The 17,051-nt window shown below is 43.8% G+C and overlaps 1 protein-coding gene across 1 annotated transcript in view; it reads left to right on the top strand.

Moving 5' to 3' along the window:
- The window catches only part of camk2b1 (calcium/calmodulin-dependent protein kinase (CaM kinase) II beta 1), a gene marked incomplete at its 5' end in the record, with an annotated part of 61,546 nt that overhangs the window by 26,955 nt on the left and 17,540 nt on the right, over nt 1-17,051 (top strand). Inside the window, 8 exons of the mRNA XM_079222134.1 lie at nt 639-741; nt 1,510-1,593; nt 1,721-1,815; nt 2,389-2,511; nt 2,682-2,765; nt 3,906-3,948; nt 10,922-10,959; nt 16,126-16,194. Of these exons, the coding sequence (XP_079078260.1) occupies nt 639-741; nt 1,510-1,593; nt 1,721-1,815; nt 2,389-2,511; nt 2,682-2,765; nt 3,906-3,948; nt 10,922-10,959; nt 16,126-16,194 (639 nt within the window). The remainder of the gene's footprint in view (nt 1-638; nt 742-1,509; nt 1,594-1,720; nt 1,816-2,388; nt 2,512-2,681; nt 2,766-3,905; nt 3,949-10,921; nt 10,960-16,125; nt 16,195-17,051) is intronic.

Raw genomic sequence — 17,051 nt, 5'->3', positions numbered from 1 at the left:
GCCGTTTAAAGGTGTACTGCAAAACATGCGCGTTTTACACTTTCAGTGCGTTATGGCCTGAATGGTGACTGAAATAATGCAGTCTTGCCATGCGGAAACCGTACTAATATTTCTTAACGGAGCTTTGTTTGTCATTCAAGAGGCAAGGATTAAATGAGAGTTGAGAGAGCTGTGGAGAGCCTCGATGAGAGAGCAAGGGCCAGTGGGGATAGCAGCCCATTATTAGAGCCCTCCTCTGACAGAGAATAATGAGGCTGACTGCATTATCTGGGCCACAGAGATGGAGCCTGTAGACCAAAGCCCACCACATGAGGCCAGGACAAAAAAGGACTGCAGACTCACGAGGTTGACACATACAGCTTTAGAGTACAATAAAAGTGAGTCCACGAAGTTATTGGAGTTACTTGTATTGTGTCCACCCCAAGTTATGCAAATGACATCAATGTCTGTGTATCTGTGTCGTGTGTGTGTGTGTGCTGAATACAGTGCCGAGGAGAATGTTCATCTGAACCCTATCACAAACACTGTGCATGACAACTTTGAGCATAGCTCTGGCTCCTCCCACTGTGACATTGTACCCCCATCCTTCAGTTAAAAATGTTTGGTAACCTCATTTCTCTCCCTTTCACTCACTTCAGCCAGAGAACCTGCTCCTAGCAAGCAAATGTAAGAATGCCGCGGTGAAGCTGGCCGACTTTGGCTTGGCCATTGAGGTGCAGGGGGATCAGCAGGCCTGGTTCGGTAGGTACAGCAGACACAGGGGGCAATTGCATCTTTATTTTATGTGTATTTACATACAGCTATTAAGGGGCTCAGTATAACCACAGTGATAGAATAGGTTACTGTCAGTGGCAAGATGTTTGGTGAAAGGAATAAAGACGCAAGGGTTGTGATCCTGGAAGAGCAAGTGTAAAGATGTAGAACCCAGATTATGTGCCATTCTTGGTGCCACCAAGTTTGTATTGTACGGACACCAGAGTTGTCCTTCTTTGACAACAAAGTGACCCAGCTTGTTATATAGTCACTTAAGTTTTGAATTTGATAGACGGTGAACCGATATTGATCCAGTGCCAATGGTGGACATGCATTTATGTTCCCTCAGCCTAGTTTATTTTCTGTTATCGGGGATGTCAGACTCTGATCACAAAGGCCCAGAATACTAGTTTTCTTTCGCTACGTTGAGATAAATTTGCAATGAAAACGGTGAGTCAGTCAGTCTCAGATTAGAATTTATAGAACACACTTCCACATCTCACCTGGATCTCTTCTACAAACATCTGTGCCCAGCAGCGGTGGACTCGGCGGCCTTACCTTCACAATCAACTGACCACAAAGCCTCAAATCTGTCTTTAAGATCTCAGTCCACAGTGTGTAGATGAATAGGTTTTAGCTTTCAGAAGATTATCTTGCTTTCCATACACGCTGATTCAAGGGTGGCAGATACACAATATATTACCTTGAGCATGTCAATCAATCGTGTGTGTGTGTGTGTGTGTGTGTTTACTGCAGGATTCGCTGGCACACCGGGGTACCTTTCCCCTGAGGTGCTGAGGAAGGAGGCATATGGCAAACCTGTGGACATCTGGGCCTGCGGTGAGTTGTGCAGAGACACACTCGTTCACACACTAACCACACACACACGTGGCATATCCTAGAAACCAACACACTGAAGGACATTTTCTAACAAATTTTGCATTTTGTGTGTGTGTGTGTGTCTCAGGGGTGATCCTCTACATCCTGCTGGTGGGTTACCCTCCTTTCTGGGACGAGGACCAGCACAAGCTGTACCAGCAGATCAAGGCCGGGGCTTACGATGTGAGTCCCCTCTGCTCTCTTGCTCTCTCTCTCTCATTTCTCCCCTCCTGCTGTGGTGCCCTCCCCCTTCTCCTCCCGCCGCCCTGGTTCCTCTTTGGCAGCGGTTACGTAACTCAGTCCCCTCATTCATATTTCAGGGGGTGCAAGAGAGGGAGCCTCACCTCAGATCACATTCAAGTCCATGTCAAATAGAGAGAGAGAGGGAGGCTGACTCTGTGGCAGAGATTCTGGGCTCATAGGACACAGACCTCGACATTTATGCCTCGACATAACAAGACCGGATGGACTTAGAATTCCTTAACAAATTGCTTGGGGCTGTGCTTGGCCCGGCCCTCTGATATTGTTGAGAAACACTCCCACAGGGGGGTCTCAGTAGCAATGATGTTGAAGTTGCACAAACTGGCGACCTCCTGGGTTCCTATCTGGCCTGCTACCTGTGGCGTTTGCTAGTTTCTTCCTCTCTTCACATGTCAACTGTACTGATTGATTCTGTTAAATCGAAGGCTTGATTCATCAACTGATGATTTTATCTCAACGCTGGATGTCAAGACTTGGTTTTGTTTGTCCCTTTAGTTCCCTTCCCCAGAGTGGGACACAGTCACCCCAGAGGCCAAAAACCTGATCAACCAGATGCTGACCATCAACCCAGCCAAGAGGATCACTGCCCAGGAGGCCCTCAAGCACCCATGGGTCTGCGTAAGTGCCCCCTACTTGAGATAGACAAGCAGCTGCTGCGCGCATAGAAAACACTTCTAACTCAGTGGTTGGATCACCGCAAACACCATTTAAAAAAATTAATTAACTGATGTCTTCTCGTCGTTTTCTTCCCCCCCCGTTTGTCCTCCTTGTCTCCTTCTTTCTCCCAGCAACGGTCCACAGTGGCTTCTATGATGCACAGGCAGGAGACCGTGGAGTGCCTGAAGAAATTCAATGCCAGGAGGAAACTCAAGGTCTGTTTGGAGGCTCACCTTCTCCCACGTCTTCCTCTTCTGCTCTCATAAGCAATTGTACAGGATAAAAGAATCCGCTCCTCAACTTTAATAATTCTGTTCAATTATGTTTGTGATCTATAAATTCAAGGCCTAAAGTATGTGGGATAAAATAAAAATTGTTACAGGGAGATGGCGCTTTCGCTCCCGACTCTGCTGCTGAGGTCATATGTTTAGTTCCAGACTTATCCTCCATGCATAGTTTCTCTTCTTCGCTGATTTATTGCTGACGTTGTGTGTGGATACAACAGCTTACCCGTTGTTTGCATGCCACCGTTAACCCCGCTGCTTTTGGCCAGTCTTGGCGTGGCTCAAATACCAGCACACGGGTGAGCTGGAAGCAGAAAAAGCAGGTGGCTGCAGGCGAATGTTGGACCATTCCACCAACATGCCATCAGCATGAACCGATGGCTTTTCACATTTAGAAAAGAAAAGAAGAAAACGGCAAGGTTCGACATTCAATAGCGTATTAAACAACGGTTAATTCTTAATTCATCAAAGCTTATAGTAGGCAAAATTCACAGGCAGGGAATCGGTTAACCCACTTTATTTTGATTAAAGAGAAGTTACCCACCGATGTTGTTATATGCATTATTTTATAGGCAAATCAAAAAAGGACAAATTATCTGTTGAATAGATAAAGACTTTGCACAAAATGTTACATTACTGTAGACACCAAAATCAGCTAGAGGTCTTGTACGTGACTCATTCCCAAACTTATTCTGACTTCGGAATTATATATGTATATATAAAATGTACAGAACGTGGAAAGAGAAAAAAACGTTGCTGTGGTTTTGGTCGAGTGGCATCTCATTTTAGCTATCGACCTCCGCAGCTCTTAAAAAACCACAGTCTATTTTTAATTCAGTACCATTTTAATAGCCCTATAAAAAGTTATCAGCTCCAGTTGTGAACGATCTCTTCAGAGAAAAAAGTTGCTGCTTTTGTTTAGAACGGCGAGCTTTAATCGTCTGGATATTGGTTAATAAACTTTTGTGGTGCATCCATCAGGCATGTTATATATTTCTATGAAAAGGGAAAAATTATTACATTACTAGTTTAAGTGATTCAAATTAAACTTCTTTCTTGTTTTCCTTCCAGGGGGCCATTCTTACTACCATGCTGGTTTCTCGAAATTTCTCTGGTAAGTGTTGCCTGGAATTAATTGTTGTATCCCTCATGAAGCTGCCATTCATATCAGGGAACCAAACATCACTCAGTGTAAAGTGTATGTAATCATGCACAATGTAGGGATTGTATTGTCTGCATGCCACTTGTGTTGCTATATTTGAATACTTGAATGAAGAGGGAGATTAAAATATGTGTTGAATACAAGCATTTTGTTTCTGAGGAACATGCCACTATTTTGGGAGAATACTTCACCTAAAACTTGACTTTTACCATTTTAATATCAGTCATTTCCTTTTGATGTACTACTCCGCCAAATGGTGGCTTGTTCCTTGTAAAATAAAATGAAATGTTGTGTACCCCCTCCTCTTGAGGCTGCCTCAGAGACACTTTCACAAATTACTTTCTGTCTGGGCCTCTTTCTTTTTCCCTAGTTTAATATATAGCTGTGAGATCCAAAGATTCCAGTACTTCTCAACGAAAGAAAAATAAATCTTAACATTATGAGGCATGTTCAGCACTGTTGCATCAGTGAAACGATTTGTTTCTATTTAGTATGCAACTAGATGTCAGGATTTGTGTGGAAGAATGTTTTTAGTGCAGACAGACTTGAATGAAGCTCATATGAGTGAGTGACTTTCAGCTTTTATATATTTTCAGGGGTAAAAAACATGGTAATAGATTGTCGGGAAGAATTCAGAGCAGTTCCTTGATCACTGTTGAACTTGAACACTTTGTTTTAAAGAAATCACAACCTCTGATACTGTGTTCATGTAGAGTATTTGTGTATTTTGCATCCATGGATGTCAGTGATGATGTAAGTGTGTATGTGCGCCAGCATGCCGCTTCAGTAAACATGACTCACAGCAGCTACTCTCGACACTGAAAGCTTTGAAATAGGAAATGGTTCGAACACCCACTAAATACTCAGTCACAGCTTTGCTGTGTCACCTTCTTCAACTACGTTTCCTCCTCGCGCTCTTTCCACTTCTCTGGAAGCAGTACTCCATAATAAGTGGGAGGTCATTAGTGAATGAGAAATACATAAAAAGTATTAAAAACAAGAAGCAGACCTTCAGTAACAGAAGGCACATTACATCCATGGATGGATTACTGAACGAGCCTACTGGTCTCTGGCCGAGGGCCCCAAAGTGTCAGGGGTCCCCCTGGCATTCACATACAAAATGTCACTCGAAGAGACTCCGAATGACCACAAAACAACTACAAAGAGATACAAAACAACTACAAAGGGACACAAAACAACTACAAAGAGACACAAAACAACTACAAAGGGACACAAAACAACTACAAAGAGACACAAAACAACTACAAAGAGGTACAAAACAACTGCAAAGGGACACAAAACAACTGCAAAGAGGTACAAAACAACTGCAAAGGGACACAAAACAACTGCAAAGGGACACAAAACAACTACAAAGAGATACAAAACAACTACAAAGAGGTACAAAACAACTGCAAAGGGACACAAAACAACTGCAAAGGGACACAAAACAACTACAAAGAGATACAAAACAACTACAAAGGGACACAAAACAACTGCAAAGGGATACAGAACGACTACAAAAAGACCAAAACAACAAAGAGACACAAAAGTCCAAAACAATTGTACATGTACAGACACATAACAACTACAAAGAGACACAAAAAGACTACAAAGAGACACAAAAAGACTACAAAGAGAGCAAAAACACTAAAAAGAATGCAAAACAGCGAGACACAAAGAGACCACAAAGTTAATCACACTGAAGATGAAACGCAGCCTAAAGAAAACCCAGAATGACTTAAAAGAGACACAAAGCAACTACAAAGAGACTCAAAATGACCAAAAAGAGACACAGGACGACTACAACGACATGCAGAACGACTGCAAAAAGACCAAAACCACAAATAGACACAAAATACCTCAACAATTATACATGTACAGACACATAACTACTTCAAAGGGACACACAAAAACAACAACAAAGAAGCTAAGCAACTATAAAGTCGGTGTATCTTGTTCCTATGTGGGAGAGGTGGTGGGCCCTTTTGCATGTCTGTGCCCAGGGGCCCATTGCCTCATAATCCCATGATTACATCAACACATAAACCAACATCCATGCTTTACACAGCCGCTCGCTATATTCTCATCATATATTATGAATCATGCACTTTACAGTTCAGGTTCTATTTCCCTCCACATGTCTCGTATAGTATTTGTGCCACAGGATGAAGGTCAGGTTCAGATTAAAGTTCACCATCCTCACCAATAACGCTGTTATCAGAGATACGTTTGGACAAAACGAAAGCGTCCGAGATTCTCCCTGACATGTTTCTCTGATGATCCTTTTGGCGGAGCAGCAGATTATTTTGTGTCACAGCAAAATAATGTCGGTGGTTTGTGTGTAGGAATGAATCCCTCTTCTTTCAAAACTAATGAGGCCTGTTTGTCTCCGCCGTCACTTTTTTTCTTTCTTTTCACCCCAAACCTGCACACCTACACCACCTGTTCTTCTTGTCAACTTGTAACTCTCTTCCGCCCTGCGTGGACCGGCTGGTCGACTCTTACCAGTGGGCAGCAGACAGACCACCGCTCCAGCCTCTATCACTGCGGCAGCGGCAGCGGCAGCTGCAGCCGCCGGCACCGCCGCCGGGCTGGTGGAACAAGGTAGCGCAGCGGCTCGGCCGGGGCATGCCGCTCCTCTCCCCACCTCTTCTTCTATTTCCCCTCTCTCCTTCCTCAGCATGGGAGCTTAGAGCATGATGGCTGACCACGTCACTCACTACATCTCCCATGTACTCATCATCTGCGGCATGTTGGCTTTGTTTCCATCTCACTATCTAGCGGGTTTTCTGCAACCGTTGGATATATCATAATGTTTTAAATGCGATTAGTCGTCAGTGAGGATAAGGATTTATGTGAATTAAGTTTTTCAATCTTAAATACATCTATAAGAAAAGAGGAAGCTGTGTCAACTGTGAGGCAATGTGTTGTTTTGCTGTTATATTCCATATTATTTGTTTTTCCCCAAGTAAGGCATTTTCTAAACACAAATAATGGGCCAATCTCAATAGGAGTTCATCATAGATAAAACCATCATTTCAAACCCACTTCACACCTTATTTGACAAATGTGCCTCTGTTGCTATTTATTGCAAAACACCGTGCATAATTATTCATAATCCGTAAAGGACTTGGATACTGCTGTTATTTTCCACATCCGTCCCCTCCTGTGTGAGATCTGATAGGACGGCCGCAGTGGCCATCACTGCTCCGCCATCGCCACTGACCCATATTCATCCCATCATCTTCTTCGCAGCGTTCTCACTTTTTTCCTTCCTCTCTCATCACCGCTCCATTCTACCCCATTCACTTTCCTATGATCTGGCATTGCACTGATGCCTCCACTGGTCACTTTTCTATAACTCCACCAGCATACTTTCATATCCCCCACTCTTCTTTCCCCTCTCTCTTCTTTTCTCTGTCTAACAATGACGCTGGAAAGTTCACCCTTTTAAGGACGGCGCTGCCCACGAGCTGCCGGTGAATGCTGCATGGGGCACTGGACTGGTGCATGTGCTGCAACACGGTGCTGCATGGGGAACACTGGAAGATTCGAGGCTGGGCTGGATGGTTTGCATTGGGGATATCAGACTATAAAGCCTAGATATACGGAATGCAATCTATTGGTTTTGTGTACAGGGACACGAACTATAGAAAGATGGGTGTGTGTGTTTGGCACCTCATGCGTGAGAGACGCAGCCGCTCAGCGAGGCTACTATCACATGCTCACAGTAATATAGCACAGGCGTTATTTCTGCCGCCCTGACAAAGTTAAATCTAATATTTACTTGCCTTTAGCTTTTATTTGATTTGCCACCTCTTCAGAAAACATATCTGCATCCTTAGCAGTCAGCTTCCCTGAGCTAAATCTGCATTTCTTTACAGTATATTATGGCAGATTATAAAATACATACTATTTATTTCAAAGATTTAAGTGCCGATAATAAGCTTACATTCCTTTAGAGACCTATGGGTGATGTCAGCGCCAAGTTTTTTTCCAGTGTCTTTTAGCGCCACAAATATTTGACCCGTGAAGGCCGAGAGCCGTAGATCCGGAGGACATTATGATATACATGAACCGGTGTTTGTTGGTTTTTCTGGCTTTTGCAGAAATGAACCGCAGGCATTAACGAAAGAGAGCGTCACATGCCGCTCTAGCATTGATCTAAGGAGACGGTAGTGTCTAGAAGTAGTGGCAGCGCCCTTGTTTCTGTGGCCCACTGGGACTCCACAGTCCTCTCTGTGTCCCTGAGCCGCCACAACTCTCCGATCAAATATTTATAGTGGGCTGCCTCCCCCTATCAGCCTCATGCTGCCTACTGGCTTACTGGAGGCCTTGCTCTATACCTTGCATATTCATACCCACAACTACAACCACGTTCTACTAGACCTCACCCTATTCTTTTGCATCCTTTAAAATGTGTCCTGCCTTAAACATCCAACAGTGTATGTGTAGAAAAAGTACCCTCTTGCACCCAAGTGGGTCTCCAAATGCTTATTGCATTACCAGACGTCATTCTTTGGTGTGTGTCTATCCCCTGAATCTTCATGTGAATCCAAGCCCATCCTCGCTTCTCTCCCGCAGTTGTGCATCTTGTGGGAAATTCGTAGCCGTGATTTTGTCTTAATCTATTCCTTCTATCTCTTCTTGCTTCATGTGTAATTTGTGGCAAGGTAAGAAGTGTTTCTTGCTTCTCCCCCTTCGGTTTAAATTACGCTATCTTTTTGATTTTTCAGGTTTCCCTCTGAGATTTTTGGAATCCCAGCCATGGCATTTATTTTATTTTATTTTTTAAGATCTAGTTTGCCACTTTGACAGAACAATGCTGTTTTGGAAGCAGCATGGAGATCCCGTTCGTCTTCCTCTTCCTCTTCCTCTCTGCTCTCCTTTCACATCCTCTCCTCTTCCGCCAAAGCCATCAGAGAATGAACTTGACTCTGACCTCATTTCTTCTCCGCAGTAACGAGCAGCCTTTTGGAAGAAGGAACAACAACAACACAACAATAAACATTCAAGCCACTCTCACATCCCTCTGGATCATGAATTGCTTCATTATCACCTCCCGTTGCTCCTTCCCCCGACTGCTGAATGTGCGAGGCTCACTTCAGACATGAGATAGCGTATCAATAACGTTAGAGAGGAACGCTTCGACATAAAGTGGCTGCTTGTTGATCACTGTCACAAGTGAAAGCTGTAAAGCTCCACTTGTAAGGATGTCATTCATGATCTATTATTATTTAAAAGGACAGAGACAGGGCTCCATTAGACTATAAATTGGCTTCCTTGGGATTGGACCTCTGTCCCTCCTAAGAAATCACTTTCATGAAACTCAGCTTCTGTTGAAAATTCAATGTGGCACATTTGGAAACGAGAGAGAGAGAGAGAGAGAGAGAGAGAGAGAGAGAGAGAGAGAGAGAGAGAGAGAGAGAGAGCGAGAGAGAGAGAGAGAGAATTCCAGACCGCCAGAAATAGTGTTTTATGTAACTTGGCTGGCTGTTGATGTGATTGCATCTGATTAGACTTGAAATTGCACTCAGCCCCAAAAATAAGAGTCCCAGCCAGGCTTTCGTCTCGAGGAGTAAAAGAGAGAGGAGGAGTCTAGGATTTGGAAGGGGCAGGCCATCGGCTGTACTTTATAATGTCGCCGGACTATTATAGAACGTATTTCTGTTCATTCTTTATGTAGAAACCGTCCCAGATAGCAAGACGTCAAATGATCTAATATCCTAACCTCTTGGTGTAATACAGTGCTGTCATTAATGCTCTAAAACAGTGACATCTGGTGTATGCTGATGTAGACTTTGAAGTCTCCCTACAGATGGTTGTTTTCTATGTATACAACCTTATCTGAAAGATTGGAAGCGTTATTCATTGCTTACCTGCAAATATCCTGTTACCAATCTGCGGCTAGTGTAGAAAAAGACTTGACTGTGGAAACGTATACCTTGAAGTATCTTTTATTTGTCTCTATTTTGATATCTCTACACCAATAAGGGGAGAGACTGGGAGGTTGCTTCCCATATAAAGACCTAATCCAGCCTTTCTATGGTTCTAATTTAGCCTTTTTCTCACATTTCACAAAGATCATTTAAACTTTATGCAAAAAAAGAGCAATTCACTCTAATTATTTCTTGAAAATAAAATATATCCCAAGTCAATCAGGACCTGTGGATATTGTTCAGCTCACAGACAAAGTTTCTTTTCTTCCACTGTTAGAGGACAGTACATGTCTGCCGGTGCATTTTTGGCATCGACTCGTCAATGTCGACCTTCTGTCTTCGTCCTCACAGCCTCCACCTGACGCAACAATAAAAAAGAGCCTGTTTCTTATTTCCGGGCCCCTTTGGGTGAACGTGCATCTACTTGATACAATCGGACCTCCTCTGTGTCCGTGCTTTCCACGGAGCAGTGCAGTCATGGTGGCCTGCGCGCGGTTTTCACTGTTGTAAGGGATTATGGGTATTACCCTCATCAGAGGACTGTGTCTGCAGTATCATTCTTCCTCTCCTACCCTCCTCACTCATTAGCCTTCATCAGAGAGCAGACGGAAGTCTAATCCTCCTTAAGGTCCCTACAGAGTTCTCCAAGGCTGGGCTTATTCGCAGGCGCGGCAGCCATCTTTGTTTTTGGCTTCCTCGCAACCATGAGGGGACGTTGGCCCAAGAGTTGATGGGAAACAAGGAATTGGAGAACATTTGTTATTTCGCTGGCAACAACAACAGCCCTCTAAATAAATAAGTATTATTAGTATATTAGTTTGAGAGACAACACTGGAATAATGACAACCAGTTTTGTCCTTCAGCATCAAACACCTCGAGGATGTACCTTGCTAGATCTGTAAAAGCCTCACTCTAATGCACCTTCTCTGTTTCTGCTCCTCTCCGCCTCTGACTGGTTGTTTTCCCCTGTGTTTTTTATATTGCAGCAGCTAAGTCCTTGCTCAACAAAAAGGTAGATGTCAAGGTAAGGATCATCACATGTCACCCACTTCTCTCTCCTCTTGACTTTTCTCTTTGGTTAAACTACAAACTCCTCTTCTGCTTCTCTGATGTGGTTTTTATCTCTCTGCACCACTATTTGATTCTCTCCTCATCCTTTGCCTTCTGTAGCTCTCTTTTCTTTGTCGTTGAATGTGTTTGTTTCTCGTTCACTTTGTGTCTTGTCATAATCCCAGTGGATGTGTTATTGATTGTGATTTGTGTGGAGATTGTGGTTTTGTTGTCAGATGGTGTACGTCTGTATGAGGGCTTCTGTTGAGTTTGGCACACCATTTTGGGGGTGTGTAAAGAGAAACTCACAGATTTGTTTGGAAAAATGGCAGGATGCAGACACGTGTCTGTCCGTGTGTGTGTGTGTGTGTGTGTGTGTGTGTGTGTGTGTGTGCTTTTCTCAGCCTGCAGCCTCAAGTAGCACATCCTTCTGAAAGCACCCTTTTTTTTGATGTGCCGTTATCCAGCTCATTGTCACCTCTTCATCTCCATTATTAAATGTAACCATCTGCCAGCCTCCTCATTCCTTTTTTTTGGTGCCACTTCCTCTGCCTCTCATCCCTCTGTTTCTGTCTCTTCCTCATCTTTCACTGCCTCCTATTCCATGCTCACCCCATCTGGTCTTTAACCCCCACGTTACAGTTCATCTTTTAATGAAGATCTCTCACCATCCCACGCTCGCACGTACACACACACAACGCAGCAACACATCCCACACAAAGCTTCCACGAACGCGTCTTGTGTGTGTGCACGATGGGGTGCGACGGAGCTCGGGAACGCCGTGTACATGCAAAAGTATGCGTTTGCTTCTCTTTGCACATACTGTCGAGAAGAGCTTTTACGTCGTGCATACACACGTGTGTTTTTGTGTGATGTAAATGTGACTGCGCGCGTGTGAATATATCACATTTTTCCATTTGAAAAGAGAACGAAAGTGCGTGTGTGTGTGTGTGTGTGTGTGTGTGTGTGTGTGTGTGTGTGTGTGTGTGTGTGTGTGTGTGTGTGTGTGTGTGTGTGTGTGTGTGTGCGTGTGTGTGTAGGGGGGCTGTGAGCATGCCTGCACATCAAGATGTGCGTAAGCGTGGGTGTCCACGTGTGTGGTGTGCTCATGTGCAGCAGTGTGTGCGTGTCTGTGTGTGTGTGTGTGTGTGTGTGTGTGTGTGTGTGTGTGCGTGTCTGAGCACATGGCCCCCCTTCCCCGTTCTCCTTGCTCAGTCGGTTCAGCCGGGAATGTGACTCCGGTTCCAGGAATAGCTGCCAGTCTGGACCCTGGAAACTCAGACGACAGAAATAGACACTTACTTCCACTGCGGCGCACTCATTGCCTAGCAACAGGCTCCCCACACACTTGCCCCAAACCGTTTCGAACGCCGTCTCCCTCGTTTGCTGCCGTCCCTCCCTCTTCTCTTGTTTCTTCCCGCCACATGTCCTTTTGGCGACTCTGACCTCCTCTCCCCGGCCTCCTCCTCCTCCTCCTCCTCCTCCTCCTGCAGGTTCATTAATGCGTAATGGCACCTGACATTTTTGCAGCTGTAACACCTGCTCAGAGCAAGCAGGCTGTCTCTCTGCTGGCACTAACTATATTACACACCGCCTCGCTGTGCTACTGACTGTCAAAATCACTCCATTCAGCATTTCATGCAGTGCTGTTATGTTGATGAAATATATTGCATGTAGCATTCTTATCCATCGATACGACGGTGAAGATAAACTGCTACAAAACTATAACGAGAATGTAAAATAAAACTTAAAGTCCATATGAGGATTTCAGTGTTCATTTGAAGTGATGACATCGATGTCCCCAAATTATCTTGGCAGTAATTTATTGTTGTATAAATGTTACATGCAACACCTTTAGAAGTATTGAGCCAGTCGGGATTTAAACTTGAAATGAACTCCTGAGCGAATGCTTTTATGTTCTTACAGAATACATTTATTATTTCCTTGTCTTGCAATTCTGTTTTTCCTCCATCTTGCCCCAAATGTTCTTCATCAGCGGAAGACGAGTGGGTCACAGTTTCGCCTTTCCGAGATCTACTTCCCGCTCTTTGTCTTCTTCCTGATGACTTCTACTTAAACCACAGCTTTCTTTCACTTTCACTTTTCCACTTTCGAAAGTACTCGTCCTTCTTCTGCTTTGTCCAAGCTGTCTGGAGAAATTCTGATCCCGTTCTTATGAAGGATTGAAATCTGCGTTGCCGTCAAAGTGCACAAGTTTTGTTGGAGACTCACAAATTATTTCTTGTGCTTTGTAACAGTCCCTTCACTTTTTTTTGTCATTGGTTACTTTGTCTTTCCCCCCGCCCTTCTTCTGCCATCCATCCATCTGTCAATAAATCCATCCATCCATCCATCAATCGCCTGGGGACAGAAACGCAAGTCCAGCTCTACTGTCCAGTATATGGTGAGCATGCTATTTATGCATTTGCCCAGTCACTCCTTTCTTCCTCCCACGTTCTCCACTTGTTCACTGCTGCACTTTTTTTTCCCACCTTTCCTCTGCCTTGACTCTATTTATGGAGTCTCATTCACTTCACTGAGTTATTAATCTGGGACACAGGCACAGAAACATGAGCAGCGATGGATAAAATCATAACTGCACGTACAGAAAGTCAATCATCAGAAAAATGGCAGGAAGAAGTCGCAGCCTTGGCCCTTGCAAAGTGCCCCGCCTTAAGAGTAACCCTGACATTTCTCTGAGAACATGATAGCAGCAGGATGTTTTAGCTCCATCAGAGTTACTCCAGGGATTCTGCTCCAGATCTGTCAGGGGCACACTTTTAGCGTAGAGGCAGTGCTGGTGCTTGTAGTTTAGATACTGAAGTCTTTGGTCTTTCAAGACAATCTTCAAATAAAAAGTAGGAGTAGAAATGTGGGTAGATGGGGGCACACTTGCTCCTGCTATACCACCACGGAGGACTGAATACAGCAACTGACTTTATTCACAAATATGAAATGAAACAGAAACTTGCATAAGGATAATATACCAAACAGCAATACATATTATAATGGCAGTAAGTGGAGTGGAAGGTTATCTGACCCTTAACCCTCTGAATCCTAATACCCACCGGCGGGATTGAAAAACTTGTTTTCTTTAAACAATCTCCAAAACTACAGCGTTTATCATAGAGAGATGCTGTAAAAACGTTTTTAAAAGAGACATTATCTTCTGTTTATAATCTGCCGAACGGTTCCGTCAGAAGATGTAACCAAATCGAACCTTTAAAAATCGAACATAAAAAAACACATTATTCTACAGGTCTCATTTAAAATTTGAAATTGACCGTTTGCACCAACCAGATCCTGTGAAAAACATAAAATTCTGTGCTCCTCAGCGCAACCAGGAAGCCATGATTGACTCTGCTGAGACCAACAGTCACGTGATGAAACCGCTTGGGGTTGGAGGGTTAACTTGTTCCTATTTGTTCTGCCCTGAGGTGCTTCTTCTTCCCTCGGACCTGGCCTGTCACTTTTTTCCCTACATGCCCATTGTCTCTTCCTCCTCTGTTCTCCCAACGCACCGCTTTTTCTTTGCCCACCTGGAGAACCGCTTGTGAATATATTTTTACACGACACCTTTTTTGTTCAACATTATTAAATGTGTGATCTCCCCTCGGCCTTCAAGCCTAATCATGTCGACATGCGGCAAATGGTGCAGATGTTTGCCTTTTGGACGCCAACAGTCGCCTCCCGTGAAAACTTTCCTCGTCGCTTCTGTCATCATGCCAGTTTATTAAACACCATCTAGGAATGTAAGGAGTTTTCTCACCACAAACACTAAGACCCCGAGTTGATCTGCAAACAAGCTTTACATCTCACCCGCCAGTTACTTTGACGGGGAATACGTTTCCTGTGATGGCCGACGACGGCTTTGGTTGGTTTGAATGTGTGCATGAATGTGGGTGTTTCTTAGGGAACGTGTGTGTGTGTGTGTGTGTGTGTGTGTGTGTGTGTGTGTGTGTGTGTGTGTGTGTGTGTGTGTGTGTGTGTGTGAGACTTCAGTTTTTGTTTGTGTGTCTATATGTCAGCTTATTGTCTGCTTACTCCAGCTTTTATTTTGGTGTTTTGTGTTGTCTCTTTGCACTTGTATGTGTGCTGACGTCCACACTCTCTTCCTCTCCTCTCCTCTCCTCTCCTCTCCTCTCCTCTCTTCTCCTCTCCTCTCCTCTCCTATCCTCTCCTCTCCTCTCCTTCTTGTACCCTGATCTCTCAGTCAATAGTTTTTTGTTTTTTTTTAGATGCCTGAAATAAAGTCTGTGGTTAACACAGGCTTAAGAGATTCAAAATGTTTTATTCTAAGCCATAAAATGCGTCAGTAAACACCTTTCTCAAGATTTATTTTCTCGTGAAAGGTGTAAGTTTCTTCTGGTGATTGCATTTACGCCTCAAAGCTCATAAATTTACCTGATTATTTAAATTTTATGCTACTCTATACTTGAATGTTGAATACTTGAATGCATGTATTTAACAGCTTATGTTACAAGTTACTTTGGTGTTACATACAAAAACGAGTTATGTATATAATATGGCTATTATTATATATAATATATTAAAGACTGTCTTTCAGGGGCTTTATAATGTAACACTCTGAAATGGGCTGTTGCACACGTAAAAAAAATCTGAAACCATTACATGAGAGTGGAGACGGAGAGTTTTGGGACCCTGGTCATAAAAGGCTGATGCTATGATTGGCCAGTCTTCATTTGAGGGCGGGACTTAGCGAAGGGTCAAGGTGGAAAATAAGGAAAACTGTATCCTGGACAGTTTTTGAAAGACATGAGTCGTTTTAAATGTGTTTTTTTTAGGACTTTGACTCCATTAGCCTCTATTACATTTTGAGAATTTTCCAACCTTAACCTCTTCTCAAATTATGTTTCTAAATCCAACTGAGAAGACGTGACATTTAACAAAAAAAATGTCACAAACTCCAAGGTGAAAAGCCCAGGACACATACAAGCACACACATGCATGGACACACACACACACACACACACACACACACACACACACACACACACACACACACACACACACACACACACACACACACACACACACACACTTACAAACCCACTTTTTGCTGTTGTTAACAATCTTTGTTGTGTCTCCTGCCTTTTTTTTCCTCTCCTTTCCTGCACAGCCCCAGACAAACAGCACCAAAAACAGCATAGTCACCAGCCCCAAAGGAAACACCCCCTCACATGCTCTGGTATTTACCTCCTAACACCCACCCCCTTCACCTTTGTATGTGTCTCCATCAAGACCCCTGTCTTCACCTTACAACTTACCCCGCTCCCCCTACGCCTTCACACATGTCTGTTTTCCCCTCTTGTCGGTTGTGGTCGATCTTCAGGTCTTAAAACCAGCAGGTGGTGTCCCCCCATTACAGGTGTGGATGCTGTGTGACTCTCACTCGGGTTGATATTGAGCTGCTGTGTCTTCTTCTCTGTCAGTGAAAGTTTGGTGCTTCCTATGTATTCCTCTGCAGAGAGGCGGTTCCCCAAAAGGGTCCTCAGATTTCAGCCTTCCAGCAAAGTAGCGCACCAACTGATTTCAGAGATTAATCCCTCCTCTGTGGTTGAGGGTGTGAACATCAGTGAGATTTGGCTTGGATTGCAAATCTGCACGCTCCATGGATTTCTGGCACACGGTCGCAAATCACTTTTATAGAGGGAATATGTGTTCATTTACACCTGGGAGGATAGTCCAGAAGCGTGAGCAGGAGTTTTACTCGGCATCAGGCCTCCGGGCTATTTGTGCTTCTTGTCTTGTGTTATTTACACGTTTCATGTGGGTGAAAAGTAGACTTGGGAACTAATGCAACAATCTCTACTTCCCCTCACTTTCTTTTATTAAAAAATACATTATCATTTGTGAATCCGTTAGAATAAGATCACCCAACAATACACCCTTATTAAACGACTGGTGGTTTTGCATTAATAAGCACAGAAACATGTGTATGACGCTGAATATTTTACAGAGCATATCACACTGTAGATTCCACACAGCCGTTGGTTGCCATGTCAGTGCTGTACAAAGATCAAACCAGTCGCTGCTCACACTACA

Source organism: Taurulus bubalis (assembly GCF_910589615.1).
Source record: "Taurulus bubalis genome assembly, chromosome: 8".
Taxonomy (NCBI): domain Eukaryota; kingdom Metazoa; phylum Chordata; class Actinopteri; order Perciformes; family Cottidae; genus Taurulus; species Taurulus bubalis.
The sequence above is the reverse complement of the archived record's forward strand: the minus strand, read 5'-3'. Positions and strand labels throughout refer to the sequence as shown.